The 26,876-nt window shown below is 40.3% G+C and overlaps 2 protein-coding genes across 2 annotated transcripts in view; both read left to right on the top strand.

The window, feature by feature from the left end:
- Window positions 1–248: 248 nt before the first annotated feature.
- LOC141272088 (uncharacterized) lies at window positions 249–21,853 on the top strand. Its single transcript, XM_073682395.1, has 6 exons — window positions 249–380; window positions 1,419–1,598; window positions 1,681–1,804; window positions 1,888–1,985; window positions 4,078–4,168; window positions 17,499–21,853. The coding sequence occupies exons 1-6, from the start codon at window positions 303–305 to the stop codon at window positions 18,497–18,499; spliced, it is 1,572 nt and encodes a 523-aa protein (XP_073538496.1). The 5' UTR covers window positions 249–302; the 3' UTR covers window positions 18,500–21,853.
- Window positions 21,854–23,862: 2,009 nt separating this feature from the next.
- The window catches only part of LOC141272086 (uncharacterized), a 61,941-nt gene continuing 58,927 nt past the window's right edge, over window positions 23,863–26,876 (top strand). The window contains exon 1 of the mRNA XM_073682392.1: window positions 23,863–23,930. The gene's annotated coding sequence lies outside the window, so the exon portion shown is untranslated. The remainder of the gene's footprint in view (window positions 23,931–26,876) is intronic.

Here is a 26,876-nt window from a genome sequence, read left to right on the forward strand (position 1 = left end):
GCGCTCCATCTTTATGACACATATCCCGCTCTCAGCATCTTCATCATCCTCGACTTCTGGTATCAGTGACGGAGCTGCCTTCATACAATATTACATGTTACAGTCTGTACAAACAGAGAATACAAAATCTACACTTTATATTTCCTCATATGTTTACTCCTATTTTGTCAAGTAAGTGTAATATTACATGGGATCTTTATGATGTTACATCGTCATCTTCTCCCCATTCAGGTCCCTACAATATCGGATCCTCTCAGTGGAGATCTTCTATATAAGAGAATATTCCTGATTGACCATCAAGGATGGATAGGGACAGGGACAAGATGGCGGAGAGGATATTACACCTCACCCTAGAGATCCTCTTCCGGCTTACTGGAGAGGTGAGAGATTCTGATGACGTCACATTACATCATTCTTATCTATGGGAATCACAGATTGTCAGGGATTCCACATGATCCCAATTACTCACAGAGACCACCCACTGTGACCTCTGGAGCGAACAGCTCTCTGCTGCCCCCATCGCATCGTCCGGACAATTGCACGATTGGCCGACGATCAACGAAGGGTGCCGCAGGCTGAGTCAGTCAGATGCAGGCCGGGTGCTGGAAGATGGGACAGGGTCCTCTGAGGGCCGGCAGGCAGGGGCTCTGGGGAGTGGTTGTCTGCTTACCCCCTTTCCAGCTGGCGACAGCTGACTTCCGCACCTCTGGCATGCAGTTGGCCTCAAAGGCATCTGCAATCTGTGCGGCCTTGGCGGCCTCCTTTGGTTCCAAGTCCAGCACAAACCGTCGCACTTCCACAGGGCAAAGATGATTGCAAAGATGAAGAAACTGGTCCTTCACCATCAGATCCTTCAGGTCCTCGAAGGTGGTGACTGACAGTCCTTGGACCCACTGCTCAAAGTTGGTCCTGAGCCCATCCACCACATCACTATAGCTGTCATGTGGTCCACGCTGGAGGGCTCTGAACCTTTTACGATAAACCTCAGGAGTAAGCTGAGACTTTTATCAGGGCCTGCTTGATGGCCTCATAGTCTCCATCTTGTTCTCCATGGAGAGAAGCAAACACTTCCAGAGCTCTTCCTCTGAGCCCTGGAGTTAAATATATGGCGTATGTTCAAAGGTGTCTATCCATCACACATGTCTCTTTTACCAGGAGCTCCCTTTCATATGGTAAATACTCTGGATAATTAAGTTTGGTACTTCTGGTGTGCACTGTCATTTTGCATAGAAGAAGCTTTTAGATTGCTACCTCTTCTCCTTACTGCAAATGCTATAGGGGAGGGGGGGATGAGGGGTTTGGCGAGAGACTTCAGAGATTTGTAATATTTTGCTATAACACAGATGGACAGAACTGGAGAGGTGAGGACTCTTTTAATATCTATAGTGACATTTATTATTATGTCTCTCCATAACCAGGATTACACAGTAGTGAAGAAGACCTCTAGTGAGTGCTGTCAGGCCCCTGTGTCTGAGGGATGGGGAAGACCCCTGAGCCCAATCACCGGGCCTCCACCTCACCCCCTGATACATGAGGACATCAATGACCAGAAGATCCTAGAACTCACTTACAAGATGATTGAGCTGCTAACTGGAGAGGTGACACTGCTGGGAATACTGGGACATATACAGTAACGCTATGAAGGGATCGGGGTGATGACTGTATCATTGCATGTGTCAGGTTCCTATAAGGTGTCAGGATGTCGCTGTCTATTTCTCCATGGAGGAGTGGGAGTATTTAGAAGGACACAAAAATCTGTACAAAGAAGTCATGATGGAGGTTCCCCAGCCCCTCACATCACCAGGTAATAGACAGGGCTAAATACACACGGCCTATAATTATCTGTATGTAAAGAATGAATTCAGTCCCTGTATGTGTTTCCTCCAGTTCTATCCAGTAAGAGGACAACACCAGAGAGATGTCTCCATCCTCTTCTTCCACAGGACTGTAAACAAGAAGATCCCGATGTGCCTCAGGATAATCAGGTAGATGGAGAGAAGGTGTCATGAAATCTCTCCTATGATGTGTAGAAGGCCATGAAAGTCTTGTGTTCAATGTAGTTTTATTCATCAGCATTATATTCTGAGTGAACATTTTATTGAAGACACTGGTCTTTCACAATTAGAGTTTCGATCATTTTTCAGTTTGAATCCACATCAGAATGAAAATAAGAGTGATCTGAGTAACTTTCAATGAAGCAAGGTCATCGGTGCTAGGTTCAGGACAAATATTTCAGAAACTGCCAACTTTGTGAGATTTATACGTACAGAGTGTCAGGAGTATACAGAGAATGTTGCAATTGATGATAAACTTCCATTGAATGGGGATAATGTAGAAGTTAACAAATCATCTAAGAAGATATCAAGAACCGTTTTTAGGAACACTTGGTGCACAATTAATGTAAATTGCTACTGAATCCATAATAGGAAAGGAAATTCGAGTTAACTGATCATTTCAGTCTTGTAAAGATGGAGTAATGGTGCGGGGAATGTTTTTTTGCGCACATCCTGTGTCCTCCGGTACTCTTGTATGGATGTTTGTAAACTAGAGCATGGTGGACGACCAAGCTCATCACTTCATTGGTAACTGTTTTCCCTGTGGTAGAAGGACAATATCACATGCCACAAGGCTTTGTAAAAAAGTATCCTAGAATCATTGGCCAAAATTTCAACCCCACGTGTAATTAACCCCTTTACCCCTGAGGGTGGTTTGCACATTAATGATCAGGCCAATATTTAGAATTCTGACCAGTGTCACTTTATTTGTGAAAAAAACGGAAATTTGGCGGAAATTTTGAAAATTTTGCAATTTTCAAACTTTGAATTTTCATGCCCTTAAATCAGAGAGATAAGTCACATAAAATAGTTAATACACTGTGTGCAGAATTATTAGGCAAGTTGTATTTTAGAGGATTATTTTTATTATTGATCAACAACTATGTTCTCAATCAACCTAAAAGACTCATAAATATCCAAGCTTAATATTTTTGGAAGTTGGAGTGTTTTTTTTTTTAGATTTGGCTATCTTAGGAGGATATCTGTTTGTGCAGGTAACTATTACTGTGCCGAATTATTAGGCAACTTAATAAAAACCAAATATAATCCCATCTCACTTGTTTATTTTCACCAGGTAAACCAATATCAGTGCACAAAATTTAGAAATAAACATTTCTGACATGCAAAAACCAAAACCAAAAAAATTAGTGATCAATATAGCCACCTTTCTTTATGATGACACTCAACAGCCTTCCATCTATAGATTCTGTCAGTTGCTTGATCTGTTTTCCATCAACATTGCGTGCAGCAGCCACCACAGCCTCCCAGACACTGTTCTGAGAGGTGTATTGTTTTCCCTCCCTGTAGATCTCACATTTTATGATGGACCACAGGTTCTCTATGGGGTTCAGATTAGGTGAACAAGGGGGCCATGTCATTATTTTTTCTTCATTTAGACCTTTACTGGCCAGCCACGCTGTGGAGTAGTTGGATGCATGTGATGGAGCATTGTCCTGCATGAAAATCATGTTTTTCTTGCGATTTTTTCCTGTACCACTGCTTGAAGAAGTTGTCTTCCAGAAACTGGCAGTAGGTCTGGGAGTTGAGCTTCACTCCATCCTCAACCCGAAAAGGTCCCACAAGTTCATCTTTGATGATACCAGCCCATACCAGTACCCCACCTCCACCTTGCTGGCGTCTGAGTCGGAGTGGAGCTCTCTGCCCTTTACTGATCCACCTCTGGCCCATCCATCTGGCCCATCAAGAGTCACTCTCATTTCATCAGTCCATAAAACCTTTGAAAAATCAGTCTTAAGATATTTCTTGGCCCATATTTCTATGCCGTATGAAAAATAAAGCAGCAGACGAAAATGTTCCTGTGTCTACCTCTGGAAGGAGCCGAGTGAGTCAATTGACCACAGTGGGAAAACTTGCAAAATCGTCAGTGTATCAAATACTTATTTTTCCCATTTTATGTGATAACTATTCATGTCATTTGCGGTCGTCTTGTGAATTTATAATCTTTTCTATCCTTTCATTCAAGTTTTCCATCTGTCTGTGACTTTTACAATCTTTGTTTCAGGGTAAAGATATTAACCATATTAATACTACAGTCACATATGTGAGGGGTAATGAGCGGTGTAAAGAGGAGATTCCTACAGATAACTTCACAGGTGAGTAGTAGCCACTAAATGCAGAGAAGTCACAGATTATATTCATCCAGATGCTGATACAAATTTTATGCATTGAAATTTTAGGGTGTTTTACTCATTTTCATACTTGTTTTACTTTTTATTTTTACTGCATTGTTTTTGCATTGTTGTGTCCAATCACTGGTCACAGCAGCGATGCATTGGTCACCGCTGAGGTCAGTGAGTGGCTGAAGTGGTCCCAATTACAAGGTGAGCATGTCTTATTATTTTGTTGTATGCCGGACCATAGTTTTTCTAATCCATGAGATATAATAATTTTACTTTGGATCTCTTTACATTTATTTTACTCAAACCTGAATTCAGAATAAGGATTAGGAGACTCCTGACTCTACAGCAGGACTCCTAGGGAAATAATTTAGGCCTATTGACTTAAGATGAGACGCATGGGGACCTTCTTCATAGTCACTTGGCAGCTATTAATATGGCTACTTTGAACAGGCTTGGATCTAGTTAATCCATTTTTCAGATCCCAAAGATTGCCAGGACCTTCACCCTTTAACTGCTGTACAGGGATCTGGACTTACCCATGTACCCCTAGGCTGGGGCCACGAAGTCAGCTACTGTTCCATCGTGCAAGCTAGCAGAAAGAATTGTCAGTCAGCCGTCTCAGAACCAGGAGGTATGGGTAGATACAAAATCATCAGGCAGGAGAAATGTCAGTATAGAAGCCGAACTTAAAACCAGGAATATCCACTGAGATACAGGATCTGTGAAACACAGCCGGAGCAATTTAGGTTATAACTGGCAGTGGGGACTGATTCTCAGGAGCTTAAATAGTGAGCAGCCCAACCCAGGGCTGACAGCAGGTAGAAACACAAACTAACGGAATTTAACCCCAAAGCTTCTTCATTGTATAGAGCCACAAGTCCCAGGAGTAAAACAAGGCTATTGAATAGTCACCCTACATCGGGCAAAGTTTACCCAATATCCTATCCAGACTGAGAGCAGAGTCATGGCAGTCTACAGAGAATCCAAGGTTGAGTAGTGAAAAATCTGTTTCTTCTAGGTCTAACAGTTCTAGAAGAAATTGACCTCATATGTCAGAATCTATCCACTGAGAATGTATCATCTGAACTCAAAGCAACAGTCTCCTAAGTGTCCACCCTGATGCAAAGATAGAACTTTACTTCCTGCACTTTGTTTAGGTCATTAACCCCTTCCCAACAACCAACATACTCCTACATTTGCTGGGAGTGCATATATTGAGCAAGTTCAGGAGCTGAGCCCGCACCATGCACACTGGATGCTGACGCTCATACACCTCTATCAACGTAAAATTAAAAAAGCTATGCGTTTCAGAAACCATTAACTGATTTCTTCAACATTTATTATTATTATTATTATTATTATTATTATTTATTGTTATAGCGCCATTTATTCCATGGCGCTTTACATGTGAAAAGGGGTATTCATAGCAAAAACAAGTACAATAATCTTGAACACAATGTGACAGCGACTGGTACAGGAGGAGCGAGGACCCTGCCCGCGAGGGCTCACAATCTATTAGGGATGGGTGAGGATACATTAGGTGAGGGTAGAGCTGGTCATGCAGCGGTGGTTACTGCAGGTTGTAGGCTTGTCGGAAGAGGTGGGTCTTCAGGCTCCTTTTGAATGTTTCCACGGTCGACGAGAGTCTGATGTGTTGGGGTAGAGAGTTCCAGAGTAGGGGGGAAGCACGGGAGAAATCTTGTATGCGATTGTGGGAGGAGGAGATAAGAGGGGAGTAGAGAAGGAGATCTTGTGAGGATCGGAGGTTGCGTGCAGGTATGTAACCGGAGACTAGGTCAGAGATATATGGAGGAGACAGGTTGTGAATGGCTTTGTATGCCATGGTTAGGGTTTTGAACTGGAGTCTCTCAGCAATGGGGAGCCAGTGAAGAGATTGACAGAGAGGAGAGGCCGGGGAATAGCGGGGGGACAGGTGGATTAGTCGGGCAGCAGAGTTTAGGATAGATTGGAGGGGTGCAAGAGTGGTAGAAGGGAGGCCACAGAGCAGGAGGTTGCAGTAGTCGAAGCGGGAGATGATGAGGGCATGCACTAGTGTTTTTGCAGATTCATGGTTGAGGAATGTGCGGATCCGGGAGATATTTTTGAGTTGGAGTCGGCAGGAAGTGGAAAGGGCTTGGATATGTGGTTTGAAGGAGAGTTTAGAGTCCAGGGTTACTCCAAGGCAGCGAGCTTGGGGGACTGAGGAGAGTGGACAGCCATCGACATTGATAGATAGGTCAGTTGAGGGGGGTGAATGGGATGGCGGAAAGATGATGAATTCTGTTTTGTCCATGTTAAGTTTTAGAAATCTATCAGAGAAGAAGGATGAAATGGCGGACAGACATTGTGGGATTTTGGTTAGTAGGGAGGAGATATCGGGTCCAGAGAGGTAGATCTGTGTGTCATCAGCATAGAGGTGATAATGAAAGCCATGGGACTCTATGAGCTGCCCCAGGCCTAAGGTGTAGATGGAGAAGAGCAGAGGTCCTAGGACTGAACCTTAGGGGACACCGACAGATAGGGGGCGAGATGAGGAGGTGGTGTGTGAGTGGGAGACACTGAATGTCCTGTCTGTTAGGTATGAGGAGATCCAGGATAGGGCCAAGTCTGTGATGCCGAGAGATGAGAGAGTTTGTAGTAAGAGGGAATGGTCCACTGTGTCAAAGGCAGATGACAGGTCTAGGAGGAGGAGGACAGAGTAGTGTCGCTTGGATTTGGCGGTTAGTAGGTCATTGGTGACTTTAGTCAGGGCAGTTTCAGTAGAATAGTGCGGTTGGAAACCAGATTGTAGGCGGTCGAAGAGGGAGCAGGAGGAGAGGTGGTAGGACAGTTCAGAATGGACGTGTTGTTCCAGTAGTTTTGAGGCATAGGGGAGAAGTGATATGGGGCGATAGCTAGTCAGAGAGGATGGGTCAAGGGAGGGCTTTTTGAGGATGGGTGTGATTGAGGCATGTTTGAAGCATGAGGGGAAGACACCAGTTGTTAGTGATTGGTTGAAGAGGTGGGCTAGGGCTGGGATGAAGATAGTGGTAAGGTTTGGGATGAGGTGGGACGGGATTGGGTCAAGTTTACAGGTCGTGAGGTGTGATTTGGAGAGTAAAGAGGAAAGTTGATCTTCAGAAATGGTGGAGAAAGTCGTTTTGGAGGAAGAGGGTTGAGTAGGTGTGGGGAGGGGCTGTGGGGCTTTATAATTTTTTTAAACCACTAAAATATAAGTTTGGTATAGCCATAATCGTATTGATCTTAAAAATCTATTTTTACAGCTCATCGAACTCCATAACATAAAAAAGGTCTTTTTTTTTCTTTTACCATTTTTTCCATTCTTGGAATTTTGTTTCCAAGTTTACAGCACATTATATGGTAAAGTGAAAATTATTATTATGGTAAAGGTATAAAATTATAACTTCCCCATCAACAATAAAAAAAACTTTTTACTTCTATGTCAATAGAATATAAAAAAGTTATGGCTCTTTTAAGAAGGGCAGGATAAAACCTAAATGTGAAAATGAAAGTTGGCCTCATCTTGAAAATGTTAATCATTTCCAAAGATAACAGCTCTGCAGACTCATGAGGTAGATTGAATGCCCACATCTGATGATCCTTCTGCAACAAAGAATTACTAAGCGTTGTTGTTCAAAGGCAGAAGGCGATAATTTAAATAACCTTAATAACGTTGACGGAAAAGCACAAATGTCTTGGTAGTCTCCAGAAAATTGATCAGATAATTTTATCCTCGGCTTTATATACTGGAGCTAAAACTTCAGCATTAAAAGGAAATTACCAAAGTATGAATTTGTTTGGTCAATTCATGCTACAAATGCTACTTGAAGTTGATTTGTGGATTAATTAAATGGTCAACTGTGTTCATATGTAACATGGCGCAGGATGAAAGGTGTGCACCTCTTGCACCCTGGTACGTTACATGAAAATGGAGGTCCTGGCTAGGTGTGTGGACTTGTGCTGTGAGGGCATTACGCCCATGTAGGTCACATGTAATCGATGTTGCTGGTTTGCCAGGACCAGATGTTTGATAGTTCGAGGAGGGAAACCACCAGTTATTTCAAAACATAGTTTTACTAAACAAAAGTCTGTTGACAACTATATACATGAGATAGTGGGCACATTTCTTCTCGTACATTTCAATATCACAGAGCATCTCTATATATACAGTACAGTCCAAAAGTTTGGACACACCTTCTCATTTTTCTGTATTTTCATGACTCTGAAAATTGTACATTCACACTGAAGGCATCAAAACTATGAATTAACACATGTGGAATTATATACTGAACAAAAAAGTGTGAAACAACTGAAAATATGTCTTATATTCTAGGTTCTTCAAAGTAGCCACCTATTACTTTGATGACTGCTTTGCACACTCTTGGCATTCTCTTGATGAGCTTCAAGAGGTAGTCACCGGAAATGGTTTTCACTTCACAGGTGTGCCCTGTCAGGTTTAATAAGTGGGATTTCTTGCCTTATAAATGGGGTTGGGGCCATCAGTTGTGTTGTGCAGAAGTCAGGTGGATACACAGCTGATAGTCCAACTGAATAGACTGTTAGAATTTGTATTATGGCAAGAAAAAAGCAGCTAAGTAAAAAGCAGTTAAGTAAAGAAAAATGAGTGACCATCATTACTTTAAGAAATGAAGGTCAGTCAGTGCGAAAAATTGAGAAAACTTTGAAAGTGTCCCCATATGCAGTTGCATAAACCATCAAGCGCTACAAAGAAACTGGCTCACATGAGGACCGCCCCAGGAAAGGAAGACCAAGAGTCACCTCTGCTTCTGAGGATAAGTTTATCTGAGTCACCAGCCTCAGAAATCGTAGGTTAACAGCAGCTCAGATTAGAGACCAGGTCAATACCACACAGAGTTCTAGCAGCGGACACAGCTCTTCAACAATTGTTCAGAGGAGACTTTGTGCAGCGGGCCTTCATGGTAAAATAGCTCCTAGGAAATCACTGCTAAGGACAGGCAACAAGCAAAAGAGACTTGTTTGGGCTAAAGAACACAAGGAATGGACATTAGACCAGTGGAAATCTGTGCTTTGGTCTGATGAGTCCAAATTTGAGATCTTTGGTTCCGTGTCTTTGTGCGACGCAGAAAAGGTGAACAGATAGACTCTACATGCCTGGTTCCCACCGTGAAGCATGGAGGAGGAAGTGTGATGGTGTGGGGGTGCTTTGCTGGTGACACTGTTGGGGATTTATTCAAAATTGAAGGCATACTGAACCAGCATGGCTACCACAGCATCTTGCAGCGGCATGCTTTTCCATCCGGTTTGCGTTTAGTTGGACCATCATTTATTTTTCAACAGGACAATGATCCCAAACACACCTCCAGGCTGTGTAAGGGCTATTTGACCAAGAAGGAGAGTGATTGGGTGCTACGCCAGATGACCTGGCCTCCACAGTCACCAGACCTGAACCCAATCAAGATGGTTTGGGGTGAGCTGGACCGCAGAGTGAAGGCAAAAGGGCCAAAAAGTGCTAAGCATCTCTGGGAACTCCTTCAAGATTGTTGGAAGACCATTTCCGATGACTACCACTTAAAGCTCATCAAGAGAATGCCAAGAGTGTGCAAAGCAGTCATCAAAGCAAAAGGTGGCTACTTTGAAGAACCTAGAATATAAGACATATTTTCAGTTGTTTCACACTTTTTTGTTAAGTATATAATTCCACATGTGTTAATTCATAGCTTTGATGCCTTCAGTGTGGATGTACAATTTTCATAGTCATGAAAATGCAGAAAAATCTTTAAATGAGAAGGTGTGTCCAAACTTTTGGTCTGTACTGTATTCTCTTTACTATTCTAGTTCCAGTCTCCACTACTCTCACTTGTTTCTGCACAACCTAGCCTAGTGCCACATTACATTCTTTGAAAGTCATCTATTCCTCTTTTGGTTCCTCATCTTTTCCCGTTAATAGGGATAATGCGAACATGGTCTAAACTGGCTTGTCGACGCCTTAGGAACTCCTGCCCGGGACACTTTCTAGTCCGTCCATTACCAGGACCCGTCTCAGTCAGTCTCCTTGTCCTCCGATCAGTCTGCTGACCCATTTCACTTTGATCACTCTTCAGAATTTTTCTATCCTCTGCTTTAATTTCCTCTCTTGGCTGAGGGACACCCATGAACTGCTGCGCTTCACACACTGGACCTTAGGTCCGTCTGTCAATCCTTGGGTCTTAACTGACTTTGTAACAGGAAACAGTGTCTTTCCCTTGCACATGCCCCTCCCACTATGGGCTAATCTCAACACTTAACTCTATCTTACCCTACTCATTGTCTTTTGCTGGGCAGAACACTACAATGCATCACAACACAATTCCATTACACATCACCCTCACAATAACTCATGACATTATACACATTACACTTTACATTGTACACAGCACTGATGCTTTTAAGGGGGAACAGGGCAATATGCCCATCTCCTTACACATAGAGAATGATTTCTGGAAGTAATCCTGAGTCAAACAGTGATTTGCACGACTAAATCATGTCTATTTTTAATGCAGTGCCACCATAGAATCCCAATATTGACCATCGGCTTTGGACCCTGTGTGAATGGATTTCTCTAGGATCTCTGGATCTTCTGATGATATTATGTATTGTAGATGGTTGTTTATTCAAAGCTGAGAAAATCCATGAACTTGGTCCACGACAAATTGCATACCATCCAAGGGGTGAAAAAGCTCATGGAACTATGTGCAAACCAAAGCAGTCAATGGGTCTAATAGATTTCTGATATACACCTTTTAAAATGGGATTTATAATTCATTGCAGGGAGTCTCCAGGTCATCCCAGGAATTAGTCTTTGACTAGCACTTTTCAGCTTCTGATAATATCTAGGTCAAAAAATTTAGTTGGGGCATACCCAGTAGTCAGGCATATTGACATCTAAGCAGGCAATGAACCTGGAAGCAAGTCAGAAGTAAACTAAGGTCAATTTAAGCAATACTACAACCACAACTCCAAATAAGTTGGGACCCTGTGTAAGATGGAAAGAAAACAAGAATGCAATGACTGGCAAATCTCTTATATATTCTTCATAACAAAACATTGAAAACAGATCAAAAATTTAAAGTCAGTCATTTTCCATTTCATTTGTAAAACATTAGCTCATTTAGAAATTGATGGAAGGAACACATCCCAAAAAAGTTGGGCCAAGGCTGTGCCTATCATTGTGTAGCGTCCCATCTTATTTTTACAACTGTCTGTAAATGTCTAGAAAGTGATGGAGTTTTGCTGGAGTTTTTGGAGTTAAATTTTATCCCAATCTTGATTGATTTAGGATTCTAGCTGTACAACAGTCCCGGTCTTCCTTCCCAGATTTTTCGTTTCATAATACACCAAATGTTTTCTATTGGTGAAAGGTCTAGTCTGCTCACTTCCAGTTCGTCACCTGAACTCTTCTTAGCGAATCCATGTTGCTGTGATGGATGCAGTATGTTTAGCATTGTCTTGCTGAAATATGCCAGTACTTTCTTGAAATGGATGCTGTCTGCATGGAGCGCACGTTTTTCTAAAACCTCTATATAATATAATGTGCTGTAGATAGTGGAATATTCAAAGTCTTTGCATTTCTACAATCAGAGACATTTTTCTGAAATTGTTCCACAATTTGTAGACGCAGTTGATCACAGATTGTTGGACCTCTGACCATCTTTGCTTCTGAGAGACTCTGCCCCTCTAGCATCATTTTTTTAAAAAATACAATCATGTGATTTAGGCCACATTCACACGTTCAGTATTTGGTCCATATTTTACATCAGTATTTGTAAGCCAAATACCAAATACTGAACGTATGAATGTGGCCTTAGTTGAATAGACCCTCAAGCTGCTTTTCATTAGTAACACTTATTTTCCTTCCTTTTGTTAATCCTGTCACAACTTCTATAGGAGTTAACTTTTTCAATAAAAAGGAGAAATGCCTATCTTCCAACTTTTGATATGTGTTTTGTGTTTTCTTGTGAAGAAAATATGACTTGAACCCTTTCACCACCAGGCCATTTTCCTTTTTTTTTTCCGTTTTTGTATTTTCCTCCCCTTTTCCAAGAGCCATAACTTTTTCATATTTCCATCAATATAGCCGTTTGTGAGGGCTTGTTTTTTGCAGGATGAGTTGTAATTTTGAATGGCACTTTTGATTTTATGATATAGTGGACTGGGAAAGGGGAAAAAAATTCCAAATGCGGTAAAATTGCAAAAATTAAAGTTTATTGTTTTTTTTTTTTATTTACCATGCTCACTATATGGTAAAATTGATCTGGCAGTATGATTCCCCAGATCGGTATGAGTACGCAGAAATCAAACATATGTAGTTTATTTTTTTATTTAACCCCTTTACCCCCGAGGGTGGTTTGCACGTAAATGAACAGGTCAATTTTTACAATTCTGACCACTGTCACTTTATGAGGTAATTACTCTGGAACGCTTCAACGGATCCCCCTGATTCTGAGATTCTTTTTTCGTGACATATTGTACTTCATGAAAGTGGTAAAATTTCTTCGATATCACTTGCGTTTATTTGTGAAAAAATCTGAAATTTGGCGAAAATTTTGAAAATTTAGCAATTTTCAAAATTTTAATTTTTATGCCCTTAAATCATAGAGATATGTCACAAAAAATAGTTAATAAATAACATTTCCCACATGTCTACTTTACATCAGCACAATTTTGGAACAAAAATTTGTTTTTAGTAGGGAGCTATAAGGTTAAAAGTTGACAAGCGATTTCTCATTTTAACAACAAAATTTACAAAACCATTTTTTTAGAGACCACATCATAATTGACGTGACTTTGAGGGGCCTTTATGATGGAAATACCCAAAAGTGATACCATTCTAAAAACTGCACCCCTCAAGGTGCTCAAAACCACATTCAAGAAGTTTATTAACCCTTCAGGTGCTTCACATGAATTTTTGGAATGTGGAAGAAAAAAATGAACATTTAACTTTTTTCACAAAAATGGTACTTTAGACCCAAATTTTTTACTTTTGCAGGGGTAACAGGAAAAAATGGACCCCAAAATTTGTTGTGAAATTTCCCCTGAGCACGCAGATACCCCATATGTGAGGAAAAAACACTGTTTGGGCTCACGGCAGGGTTTGGAAGGGAAGGAGCGCCATTTGACTTTTTGAATGTAAAATTTGCTTGAATAACTAGCGGACACCATGTTGCGTTTGGGGAGCCCCTGATGTGCCTAAACAGTGGAAATCCCTCACAAGTGACCCCATTTAGAAAACTAGACCCCTTAGGGAACTTATCTAGATGTGTGGTGAGCACCTTGAACCCCCAGGTGCTTCACAGAAGTTTATAACATTGAGCCATAAAAATAAAATTTTCACATTTTTCCAACAAAAATGTTTTTCAGCCCCCAATTTTGCATTTTCACAAGCGTAACAGGAGAAATTGCACCATGCAGTTTGTTTTGCAATTTCTCCTGAATAAGCCAATACCCCGTGGGGGAAAACCACTGTTTAGGCGCACGGCAGGGTTCGGAAGGGAAGGAGCGCCATTTGACTTTTTGAATGTAAAATTTGCTTGAATAATTAGCGGACGCCATGTTGCATTTGGGGAGCCACTGATGTGCCTAAACAGTGGAAACCCCCCACAAATGACACAATTTTGGAAACTAGACCCCTTAGGGAACTTATCTAGATGTGTGGTGTGCACCTTGAATCCCCAGGTGCTTCACAGAAGTTTATAACATTGAGCCGTAAAAATAAAATTTTCCCATTTTTCCAACAAAAAATGTTTTTCAGCCCCCAATTTTGCATTTTCATAAGGGTGACAGGAGAAATTGCACCATGCAGTTTGTTGTGAAATTTCTCCTGAGTAAGCAGATACCCCATATGTGGGGGAAAACCACTGTTTGGACGCACAGCAGAGTTCGGAAGGGTAGGAGCACCATTTGACTTTTTGAATGTAATATTTGCTTGAATAATTAGCGGATGTGCCCCTGATGTGCCTAAACAGTGGAAACCCCCCACAAGTGACACCATTTTGGAAACTAGACCCCTTAGGGAACTTATCTCGATGTGTGGTAAGCACCCTGAACCCCCAGGTGCTTCACAGAAGTTTATAACATTGAACCGTAAAAATAACATTTTCACATTTTTTCAACAAAAATGTTTTTCAGCCCCCAATTTTTCATTTTCACAAGGGTAACAGGTTGCATTTGGGGAGTCCCTGATGTGCCTAAATAGTGGAAACCACCCCACCCTCCCCCCAGTGACTCCATTTTGGAAGCTACACCCCTCCAGGATTTTATCAAGGGGTATAGTGAACATTTTGAACCCAGAGGTACGACACAGAATTTGATAACATTAGTCATCATATTGAATAAGTTGTCATTAGTCTTGAGTGCAAGTGCTCGCTATTTGAGTTTGCATCAGGTACTAGGGTATGCACCAAGTATCGCGGGTGCTCAAGTGACATGCTCGAGTCCCTGCCCCGCATGTTTTTTTTATTAGACACCCAAAAAAAACATGCGGGGATCGCTCGTGCATGGCAGGCGATCCCCACAAGGTTTTTTTGGCTGTCCCCCATTTGGGGAGGAGACTCGAGCATGTCACTCGAGCACCCGCCATATTCGGTGCATACCCAAACACCCGATGCAAACTCAAGTAGCGAGTACTTGCGCTCACTAGTCGCCATATCGTCGTCATTTTTTTTTCTTTACTTCTGAAAAAATCCCAACCCCAACCCGAACCTTAGCCCAACCCTAACCCTAGCCTAACCCTAACCTTAGCCTAACCCTAGCCCAATCCTAGCCCAACCCTAACCCCAACCCTAGCCCAACGTTACCCCAAACCCTAGCACAACCCTAACCCTAGCACAACCCTAACCCTAAAGTTTATTTTGTACGCCGTTCCTCGTGTGGTATAAGTGATTAGACGACGTTATTCTTCAGGTCGGTGCAATTACAGAGATGCCAGATTCATATCGGGTTTTTATGATTGACAGCTGTCACACACTAAAAGACACATTTTTTTGCAAAGAATAGTTTTTGCATCGCCATATTTTGAGAGCTATAATTTTTCCATATTTCGGCCGACAGATTCATGTGACGGCTTGTTTTTTGCTGGACAAGTTGACGTTTTTATCGGTATCAGTTTCGGGCAAATGACATTTTTTGATCGCTTTCTATTCCGATTTTTGGGAGGCAGAATAAACAAAAGCCAACAATTCAGGAATTGTTTTTTTTTTTTTTTTATGCCGTTCTGCGTGTGGTAACATTGATAAGGTAGCTTTATTCTTTGGGTCAGTACGTTTACAGTGGTACCCCATTTTTTTATTTTTTTTTATATTTTGCCGCTTTTACACAATAAAAACTTTTATAGAAAAAAGAATTGTTTTTGCATTGCTTTATTCTGAGAGCTATAACTTTTTTATTTTTCTGTTGTTGGAGCTGTATTGCCGCTTGTTTTTTGCGGGACTAGATGACGTTTTCAGTGGTACCATTTTTATTTACATTCGTCTTTTTGATCGTGTTTTATTCCATTTTTTGTTTGGCAGTATGATGATAAAACATCGTTTTATGTTTCGTTTTTTTTATTTTTTTACCGTGTTCACTAAAGGGGTTAACTAGTGGGACAGTTTTATAGGTCAGGTCGTTCCGGACGCGGCGATACAAAATATGTGTACTTTTATTGGTTTATTTATTTTTTTCATAAGATTATTTATTTATGGGTACAATATATATATTTTTTATTATTATTTTTTTCATTTTTTTTTTTTAAATATTTTTACAATTATTTTTTTTTTTTCACTTTCTGACATTTTTATTACTTGTTCACATTGTCCCACTATGGGACTTTCACTTTTTGCAGCCTGATCGCCTGCATGGCATAGAGAGCAGCAGCTCCCTATGCCATGCAGCCTGTCAGCGCTGCACAGGGAGAAGTTACTTTGGTCGTGCACTGCGCATGACCAAAGCAACTTCCTGCCTCCTGGTGACCCGGATGTTGTCATGATGACGTTGGGTCATCATGGCAGCATCCGGGACCCGATTCAGACGCCGCTGGACTCCGGCAGAGAAGGTAAGTATAGCGCTTATCTCCTCTTGCCACCGGAATGCTGCGATTGATTTCGATCGCAGAATTTCGGGGGTTAATGTGCCGGGAGCGGTGCGGGACCACTCCCTGCACATAGCACAGGGCTGACACCCGGCGGCGATCTCACCCGCACCGCTTGTGTGCGGGCAAAATCGCCAGGGCGTAATAATACGTATCAGGCCCATAAGGCCCAGGGCACAGATACGTACTAATACGCCCTAGGTCAGAAAGGGGTTAAGTGGTGAAAGAAAAATTCTGAAATTTGTATGGAAAAAATGCATTTGCTTTTGCCTCCATTTTCCGAGAGCACTAGCATAGCGTTTCTATTTTTCAGGATCTGGGGCTGGGTGATGGCTTATTTTTTTGCGCCCTGAGTTGATATTTTTATTGTTACCATTTTAGGGTAGATATGATGTCTTGATCGCTTCTTACTGCATTCGATTGCATTGTTGTGAGATTAAAAAAAAACAATATTTTACTGGCGTTTAGATTTTTTTTCTCATTACGCTGTTTACAGATCAGATTAATTTACTATATATTTTTTCTCACTTTTTAATTTATTTAATAGTCCCTTTAGGAGACTTGAAGCCTCGATCATCCAATCGCCTGTGCTGTGTTTCAACACTGCTATGTATAGCAGAAATTATGATCTTCTTTGAACCCCAGCCAAGAACTAGCATTCACAGGAGTATCGTAATGACAGGCACGGGGGTCTTCAACAGACCCTTGGCTGTCATGACAACCTCTCGGCTCCCTGTGATCACGTCACTGGCACGCAGATGGGAGCTTGGAATGATGAGAGCCCCGCCGACGCTTGTTAAATCCCGCTGTTAAAGATTGACAGCGGGATTTAACACATTAGCAGTTGTTAAAGGCCCATGACAGCCTATTAAATTAACTGTCATGTGCGGTGAAAGATGCGGGCTCAACTCCGGAGCCCTCACCAAAGTCAAGGACAAGATATATGACGTAAATAGACGTCATATGTCGTGAAGGGGTTAAGAGATTTACAAATCATTGCGTTCTTGTTTTCTTTACATTTTACACAGCATTCCAATGTTTTTGGAATTGGGGTTGTTCAAGGTCTTTTGTTGCAGCCAATGTCTTACTCAGTTCAAAATCTCATTTTACTACAAATTGTATAGACATTTTAATAAATATGTTATAAAATGCGTATTAGAATTAATATGACTAAAATGCATTGTTATTGAATATTATCAATGGTTTCATTTTTGGCAGATGACTGTACCAGGAGCTCAAAGGAACATATGATATTTTCAGATGTTAAAGCAGATGACCGTAATATCAAACCATATACACATGAAGAGTACGACATTATCCAAGATACACCTCCAGCCTTTCACAGCAAAGATGTATCATCTGATTCCTTTCAACAGGTTCTTTCTACTGATTCATCACAGACTATTAAACAAAATAAAATTAACCAAAGGGATGGTGAACATCAAAGAGATCACGCAAGAAAGAAGCCATTTTCATGTTCAGAATGTGGAAAATGTTTTACCGACAAAACAAATCTTGCTATACATCAAAGAATTCATACAGGGGAGAAGCCATTTTCATGTTCAGAATGTGGGAAATGTTTTAATAAGAAAGCAATTCTTGTTGAACATCAGAGAATTCACACAGGGGAAAAGCCATTTTCATGTTCAGAATGTGGGAAATGTTTTAATAAGAAAACAAATCTTGTTATACATCGGAGAAGTCACACAGGGGAGAAGCCATTTTCATGTTCAGAATGTGGGAAATGTTTTAATCAGAAATCACAACTTGTTATACATCAGAGAATTCACACAGGGGAGAAGCCATTTTTTTGTTTCGAATGTGGGAAATGTTTTAATAAGAAAACAAATCTTGTTTCACATCAGAAAATTCACACAGGGGTGAAGCCATTTTCATGTTCAGAATGTGAGAAATGTTTTATAGACAAATCAACTCTTATTAGACATCAAAGAACTCACACAGGGGAGAAATTATTTTCGTGTCCAGAATGTGGGAAATCTTATTCTCAGAAATATGATCTTACTAAACATCAGATATCTCACACAGGGGAGAATCAATTATTGTGTCCAGTGTGTGGGAAATGTTTTTTACAGAAAAGATATCTTGTAACACATCTGAGAATTCACACAGGGGAGAAGCCATTTTCATGTTCTGAATGTGGGAAATGTTTTACAGCTAAATCAACTCTTGATAACCATCTGAAAATTCACACGGGGTAAAATGAATGTTCATGTACAGGATGTGGGAAATATTTTTCAAGCAAATCAAATCTTGTTATGTATCAGAGTTCACACAGCGGAGAAGCCATTTTCATGTTCCCAATGTGGGAATTATGTTACATTTAAATCAAATCTTCTTAGACATCAGATTACTCACACAGGAGAAAAACATTTTCATGTTTAGAATGTGGAAAATGTTTTAACCAAAAATCAATTCTTGTTGCGCATCAGATCACTCACATAGGGAAGTATCCATTTTTTTCTTTTTTATTATTACTCTTGACAAATTGTACCAGGTACACACACCAGTTACTGTGAAAGTAATGTCAGATGAGACATGGAAAGCAACTTAAAGAATTAGTTGATGATTCAGGAATATCTGAAATTATCAATAAGCATTTGTCATCAAAAGGCAGATAGAATCGAAAGAACTCAGCAATACACTATATGGGCAACTTGATAGAAATACCGGTGTTGTTCTTGGCTGAAATTTTCTTGAATGTGCCCTGCCTATTTCTCAGAATAATTCTTAATGGGGTTTTCGGATTCATAAAGCCTGTTTCTAAGCTGCAGTTTGTTTTAAATAAAAAAAACTGTCCTATACTCACAGTCCCTTGGTCCAGCGCTGAGTCTCTGCCACAGCTCAATTATCTGCGATTTGTCTTCCAAACAAAATTGCCAAAATGGGTGATGATATAAAGGTGTCAGTCTCAGAAATGGCAACCCTAGTATATGCTTCTCTTCCCCATAATAAACAAATAAAGTAGCACTATGTAGCTCTAAGTGTCCAAGCATAAAATATATGAAATTTGAATAGCAATACTGCTCGGGAAAATAGAAATAATTGAGAAATCTTAGCGCATAATTTGACCAATTCAAGGTACCTGGTAGCCATGATAAGGCGTTTCTCGACCCCAGGACCTATTCCGTATGAGAAAATCTAAAGAAACTCGGACCAAACTCTGATAAAACCTGAAATAAACTGACATGTGAATGAGACCTTAGCCAGTTGGAGGTTATAGTAGATTCTGTAATTAGGAAGAGGGATAGAATAGTTTGTCACCAAGAACATCTCAACCGAATGGTTTCCTGTCTCCCTAGTGCCAGAGATCAGCATGTAGTGGAATTGGTTGATAAATTACTGCAGGGGATGGTGAAGATCCAAGCGTCATGCTCAACTTGTGAATCAATTACAGAATAAGTGATAGAGGATGCTTAAAATTAATCTAAAGATTTAGGCTGCAAGCTGAAGGACCTCCAAAGTGATGTTCCCTGTAAAACTGCCTGTGCCATACACAACACAAGAAAGACAGTGGGATCTTAGGAAGCTAAATGCATGGCTTCAGTCTTGGTGTAGAGCTGAAGGATTTGGATTCCTTGAGCAGTGAGCTGACCTTTTATTGGGGTACAATCTGCATTCCGCAGATAAATTGCTCCTGAATGGAAGAGGAGCAAAACTATTTTACGTAAAGTCTCCTCAAAAGACAAGGGAGCACTCCCTCTATCTGGAGAAAGAAAAGTTCAGTCTCCAGAGGAGACACGCTTTTACCTTTAGAATGATTAATCCGTAGAACAGCTGACCTCAGGACTTTATTGGTAGAAAATAACATAAATTCGGAGAGGGTGGAAAGCTAGTTCTTCTAGGACAGACGGGATCATGCATTATGGTGGTACACATACCCCTTTCTTTTATAATTTCTCATCCCTCAGTTGAACTTCACTGAAATATTTTTGCCATTCTCTTATACCGGGCATCTCTGGAGTCTCCTGTGCTAAATAAGCAGCGACGTTATGACTTTGCGACCTTGTCAGTGCAAGAGACACTAAAGATGCTGGGAGTCGGAAGATGCCAAAATGGCTCATGGAAAACCGCATCAGTAACTTGATCAAAGAAGTTGACTGGAGCTGGACTTTGATTATGTTTTTTTTTTAAAATGTTTTCTACATATGTTTATTATGCTCTGGAGTCTGAGATTGATCTTAGTAATGTACATTTGATTTTAAAGAAAAGTGAGTCTTTTGAAGTTCAACTTTGCCAGCTTTACCAAACTTTAAAAAAAAATCAGAACCTCCAATGGTTCTGAAAAGATGTGTAAAACACTCTGAGGTCACCTAGAACTCTAAAATCTTTCAAGCGCTTAAATGCAAACATAAATAGTATATTAGGCATACATAAGAGAAAATGTTGCACCGAAAAGCACTATTCAAATGGAAGAAAAATTATGAATTGCGGCCACTTAAAATCTTCAAAGCTTTACTGTAATACAAAGATATTAAAAGTCCATGATGGAGGATAGAGGAACGCTCAGATGTGTTTCTGGCATGCTGCCCTTGATCACTGAGCTGAATACAAACCATGCGACAATAAAATTTAAAACACATACTAAGCAATCATGGAGCAAGGAAAATACCACGTGAGTACAGACAGATCATTGCAGTGTATAGTGAACTCCAGTTACATTGATATAATACATATATGTTTGGTGTCTAATTGTATTATCCAAAATGCTTCACTAAAATGCAATTTTTTCTTCCAGTCAACTCCTTCGGGCAATCGATCTTCAATGCCATAAAAATTAAATGCTGAACATTTCCATTATGTATTTCTAAGAAGTGTTTTGTTACGCCAGAATGAGCTTTATTTTTAATATTAATATAATATAGATGTTCCGAGATCCTTTTTTTCAATTTTTTAATCGTGCAGACTATGTACTTTAAATTTCATATATTATATTGTATACAATACACTACATATTTGGTATCACAATTAATAAAGGAATTTATATTATAGATGTCATTAATTTTATGTATCTTTTGCACAAAGGCGCATATTACACTTGGCACCTGTGCATTTGAAAAAAACTTTCACTGAAACCAAGTCCTTTTAAGTTGCGGTTTCTGGTACTAGAGATAGAATATTTCCAAGGGATCAACCTTTTTTAGCCACACATTTGTGACCTTCTGAAAGAATATGATTGAAGACAGGTCTTGAAAAAGGATAGGTATATATTTATTGATATTTTTGATCACATTATACTGGAGGTTTTAACGGGTGCTGAAAATAACAATTTTTTCCCCATATTTTTTGCATTATGTGAGGTTTTATTTTTTATATTATCAGTTGTACTTTTGTACACTAACAATACTATACCATTTTTATTTCATGAAATACATTTATGTTACGTAGTAATTGATACCTTTCAGTGTATACAGTATATTGTTGTGTTTTGTTGGTCATACCACATCACCCCGGACACATTTTTGTTTGGTTTTTCATTTTTGTCTACTGTATTGGCATTGCATTTTCTTATGTATTTTTATTCTTTGCTTTAATAAAATTATTCATTTAACCCAGATGGTTTTTGGAGGACCTTTGTTTTTCTGTAAGTTTTTGTATTGTATACAGGCTTCCATGATATTGCTTAGGGCTTCTTAGGTCTATAGCAAGCTAGTAAGTGGGACATATAATATCCAGTATACTCAGCTTTTATTTTCAGAATTAAAGAAGTTGGACCACAGCGCACATTGCAATTTTTATTTATTGATTCTTATATAAGACCCGATAACGCGATGCTTCCAGCCAATTACAATAATGGCAGTAGCCAACATGGCTACAGCATTACTGTGTATGGCAAGCAATCCCCGCATGTTTATTGGCTGTCTAATAGGCGTGAAAGATGCGGGGCGGGGTCTCGAGCATGGCGCTTGAGCACCTGCGATACTCGATCGAGTAACGAGCGTACCTGAGCACCCCGATGCTCAATTGAATATCAAGCAGTTGCGAGCAGACTAGCTCATTGCTAAAAAAAAAAACTATTATTACTGAAGAAGCCAGAAAGACATTATACAGGAGAAAGAAGAGACCCCCGTGGCCATGGTTAACAGAAGAGATCCTAAAGACCATCGAAGAAAGTCGAACGCAAAAGGTAACAAGCAGGACACAGACAACATCAGTAAAAGACTAAAGAGAGCCATTCGAGCAAAGAACTTTATTACTAAAAGATATGTACAGAGATATAAAGCGAACATCTGACGGGCAAGATCAGGAAGGCATGCCAAAAGATCAAATAGATACAATGAAAATTTCAACAAAGAGTGGGAATGTTGAAAGATGTCAAAGAGAACAAACTAACTGAGCCAGAACAGATCAAGTAAAGATGGAAAGATTACATGGAGCACCTCTACAAGAACGACTCAGTGATACGGGATGAAACTGAAACTGGAAATGATAGAGAACCGAACATCTTGAAAAACAAAGTCATTGGTGCAATAAAGCCTCTGTCTCAAAACAAAGCACCTGGATGTGACAGTGTTCCAATAGAGCTAATAAAGTCTTTGGAAACGGCAGTTGATGTCATAACAATCTGTGTCAAGAAATTTGGACAACTGGTAAATGGCTCAAGTACTGGACAAGATACAGTAGGTGTTTATTCCTATTCTGAAGAAGGGAAATGCTGCCGACTGTGGAAGCTATCAGACTATTGTGCTCATATCTCATGCCACCAAAATACTTCTGAATACAAAGACAGCTAGAGGCATACTTTGACAAAGAGCTGACAGAGGAACAAGCAGGATTCAGAAAAGGCAGAGGAGCAATAGATGTAATAGCTAACATTAGATGGATAATGGAAAAGGCCAAAGAATACAACAAGGAGATCTATTTTTACTTAATCGACTGCAGCAAAGCCTTCGACTGTGTTGATCACCAGAAAATTTGGAACCTTTACATCGATCAAGAAGCAACAGACTAAATGGAACACGGCGACACAGCATGTCACTGGTGACGAAAACATGGCTTGTACATAGTCTCATCATTTATTTATTAACATATGGATACGAAAACTAAACAATAAAGAAACAAGACTTAAGAAGAATCAAAGTCTTCGAAATGTGGTGCTGAAGAAGAATATTATCAATACCATGTATGGCAAGAAGTACAAACAAATCAGTTTTGGAACATATCAAGCCAGACATGTCTCTCAAGGCAAGAATCACCAAGCTACAACTTGCCTACTTTGGACACATCATACAAAGAGAGCAATCACTGGAGAAGGACATCATGGTTGGGAGAATAGAAGGAACAAGGCGAAGAGGAAGACCAGCAACCCAATGGCTTAATACCATCAAGATAATAGCAAAGAATACCCTGTTGGACCTATTGATTTTCCTATAGAGCATTCATCCATCAAGTCGCCATGGCTCAAGATCGAGCTGAAGGCTGTTATATAAAAAGGAGTTTCCATGTAGTAAATTCACTCCAGATATTACTGTAAAGGACTCGCACAGTTAACACTTTGTATTGACTGTGGCACCTGATCATGTGACCCCTGACTCCTCCCCTCCATGTGACTGATCACATGACTGTGACATCATCACAGGTCTTGTAAGCACAGAACAACCATATATTTTGTGTGCAGCTCTGCAGGCGGAGGTATGTGGAGATTCTCCATTACTTGTAACAAGACACTTTAACCTCTTACAAATAAAATGCAGGCATCTCTCTTTCTCGGTGTACCTCAGATAAAATGAAGGATGCTGTCTCTCATAAAACCTTAGATAAAATTAAGGAGGGAGAAGAGTGATAGCTCCTGAACCGAACCTTAGTGAGGGAAGTTATTATAACTATTTATTATTATAGCTTCATTTATTCCATAGTGCTTTACATGTGAAAAGGGGTATATATAGCAAAAAATAAGTACAATAATCTTGAACAAAAATGAGTCAGTGACAGGTACAGTAAGAGAGAGGACCCTGCCTGTGAGGGCTCACAATCTACAAGGGATTGGTGAGTAAACAGTAGGTCGGGGTAGAGCTGGTCATGCAGTGGTATGGTGAAACGAGGATAACTGCAGATTGTAGGCTTGTCGGAAGAGGTGGGTCTTCAGGCTCCTTTTGAAGGTTTCCACGGTAGGCGAGAGTCTGATGTGTTTGGGTAGAGAGTTCCAGAGTAGGGGGAGGTACGGGAGAAATCTTGTATGTGATTGTGGGAAGAAGAAATAAGAGGTAGGTAGAGAAGGAGATCTTGTGAGGATCGTAGATTGCATGTAGGTTGTGGATGGCTTTGTATGCCAAGGTTAGAGTTTTAAACAGTTTGTTAGATCTGGCTGTCAATCTCTGACAGCGGGATTTAACACATGTCAGAAGGCTCTCGTCATTCCACACTCCCATTGGCGCATCAGTGAAATGATTGCAGGGGCCACTGATGGGTTGTAAAAAGTTTAAAAAAAAGTTCAAATCACCCCCTCTTGCATCTGTTTTCTCTCAGAAAGTAAATGTAACATCAACTGATCTTCACTGTACTTTTGAAGGAATAGAAGAATCCACACTATCAATAAACAGAGAGATAGTGAGGGAATATTTAGCTAACATAAATTAATTGAAGTATCCAGGTCCAGATGAATTAAATCCTAGGGTACTGAAGGAGATAGCATAGGAAATTATTGAACCACTCTCCATAATTTTTGAAAATTCTTGGAGAACAGGAGAAGTCCCAGAGGACTGGAGAAGAGCGAATATTGTCTCTATCTTCAAAAAGGGGAAGAATGTGGACCCAGGGAACTATCGCCCTGTGAGCCTTACTTCTATACCGGGAAAGATCTTTGAACAAATTATTAAACAACATGTATGCTAGTACATTTATGAGAATGAAATGATTCACCAGAGCCAGCAAGGGTTTTTAACTAATCAGTCATGTCAGACTAACTTAATTTCCTTCTATGACAGAATCACTGACTGGGTGGATCAGGGAAATGAGGTGGATATAGTAAATCTTGACTTCAGCAAAGTACTTGACAAAGTATCTCATACTATCCTTATTGAAAAAAATGACCAACTATAGAATGGACAGGTGGATTCATAAATGATCAGACTCAATGAGTGGTCAAATGGTTGCACATCCAGTTGGAAGAATATATCAAGTGGTTGTACCACATGGCTCTGTCCTGGGCCCTGTGTTGTTCAACATCTTTATCAATGATTTAAATGAAGGAATTGAGGGTAAACTGATTAAATTTGCTGATGACACAAAGCTAGGAGGGATAGCTAATACTAGAGAAAAGAGAGAGGATTCAAAAAGATTTAAACAAACTGGAACTGTGAGCAGCAACTAACCGAATGTTTTTTTACCAGAGAGAAATGCAAAGTCCTACATTTGGGCAAGAAAAATGAAAAAAGCATATACAAATTGGGAGGAATAGGGCTAAGCAACAGCACATGTGAAAAACACTTGGGTATACTAATAGATCACAGACTGCACATGTGTCAACAGTGTGATGCAACAGCAAAAAAGGCAAACACAATTCTGGGTTGCATTAACAGAATCATACAGTCTACATCACGTGAAGTAATTATCCCCTGCTACTCCTCTTTGGTCAGACCTCATCTGGAATACTTTGTCCAGTTCTGGGCACCACATTTTAAAAAAGACACGAAGAAACTGGAGTTCAGAGAAGAGCGACCAGAATGGTGACCTGTCTGCAAATAATGTCCTATGAGGAACGGTTAGAGGATTTGGGAATGTTTAGCTTGCGAAAGAGAAGACTGAGAGGAGATTTAATAGCTGTCTACAAATATCTCAAGGGCTGTCACACTGTAGAGGGATCAGCTTTATTCTCATTGCACATAGAAAGACTAGAAGTAATGGGATGAAACTGAATGGAGAAAATTCAGATTAGAAATTTTTTTTTTGACAGTGAGGGTGATTAACTAGTGGAAAAGGCTGCCAAGGGAGGTGTTGAGTAGAGTAGAGCAAACCTTTTTCAAGATTCGGTTCGTTCTGATCGGCGATCGGCCCGATGTTCGCCGAATGGTTCGAAGAACATATCCGAACTCCATTGAATTCAATGGGATGCACAACCAATCGCATAGTCAACACCTTCAGGGAGGCCCAAAAGCTGCCCTCAAATTAGGGGCAGACACCAGGAAAAGTGGCATCAATTGACCTGTGTACAAATAGTATAATTATTATTATTTATTATTATAGCGCCATTTATTCCTTGGCGCTTTACATGTGTAGTGTGGTACACATAGCAAACAACAAATGCAATAATTTTGAACAAAAATGAATCACCATCTGGTATAGGAGAGAGGACCCTGCTCGCGAGGGCTCACAATCTACAACGGATAGATGAGGATACAGTAGGTGAGGCTAGAGATGGTCATGTAGCGGTATGGTGGAGCGAGGGTTACTGCAGGTAGTACGCTTGTCGAAAGAGGTAGGTCTTCAGGTTCCTTTTGAAGGTTTCCACGGTAGGCGAGAGTCTGATATGTTGGGGTAGAGTTCCAGAGTAGGGGAGATGCATGGGAGAAATCTTGTATGCGATTGTGGGAGATAAGAGGGGAGTAGAGAAGGAAATCTTGTGAGGATCGGAGGTTGCGT

The sequence above is a fragment of the Phyllobates terribilis genome, unplaced genomic scaffold (genome assembly GCF_046119375.1).
Source record: "Phyllobates terribilis strain yellow unplaced genomic scaffold, ASM4611937v1 Scaffold_5__5_contigs__length_657084704, whole genome shotgun sequence".
Lineage (NCBI taxonomy): Eukaryota > Metazoa > Chordata > Amphibia > Anura > Dendrobatidae > Phyllobates > Phyllobates terribilis.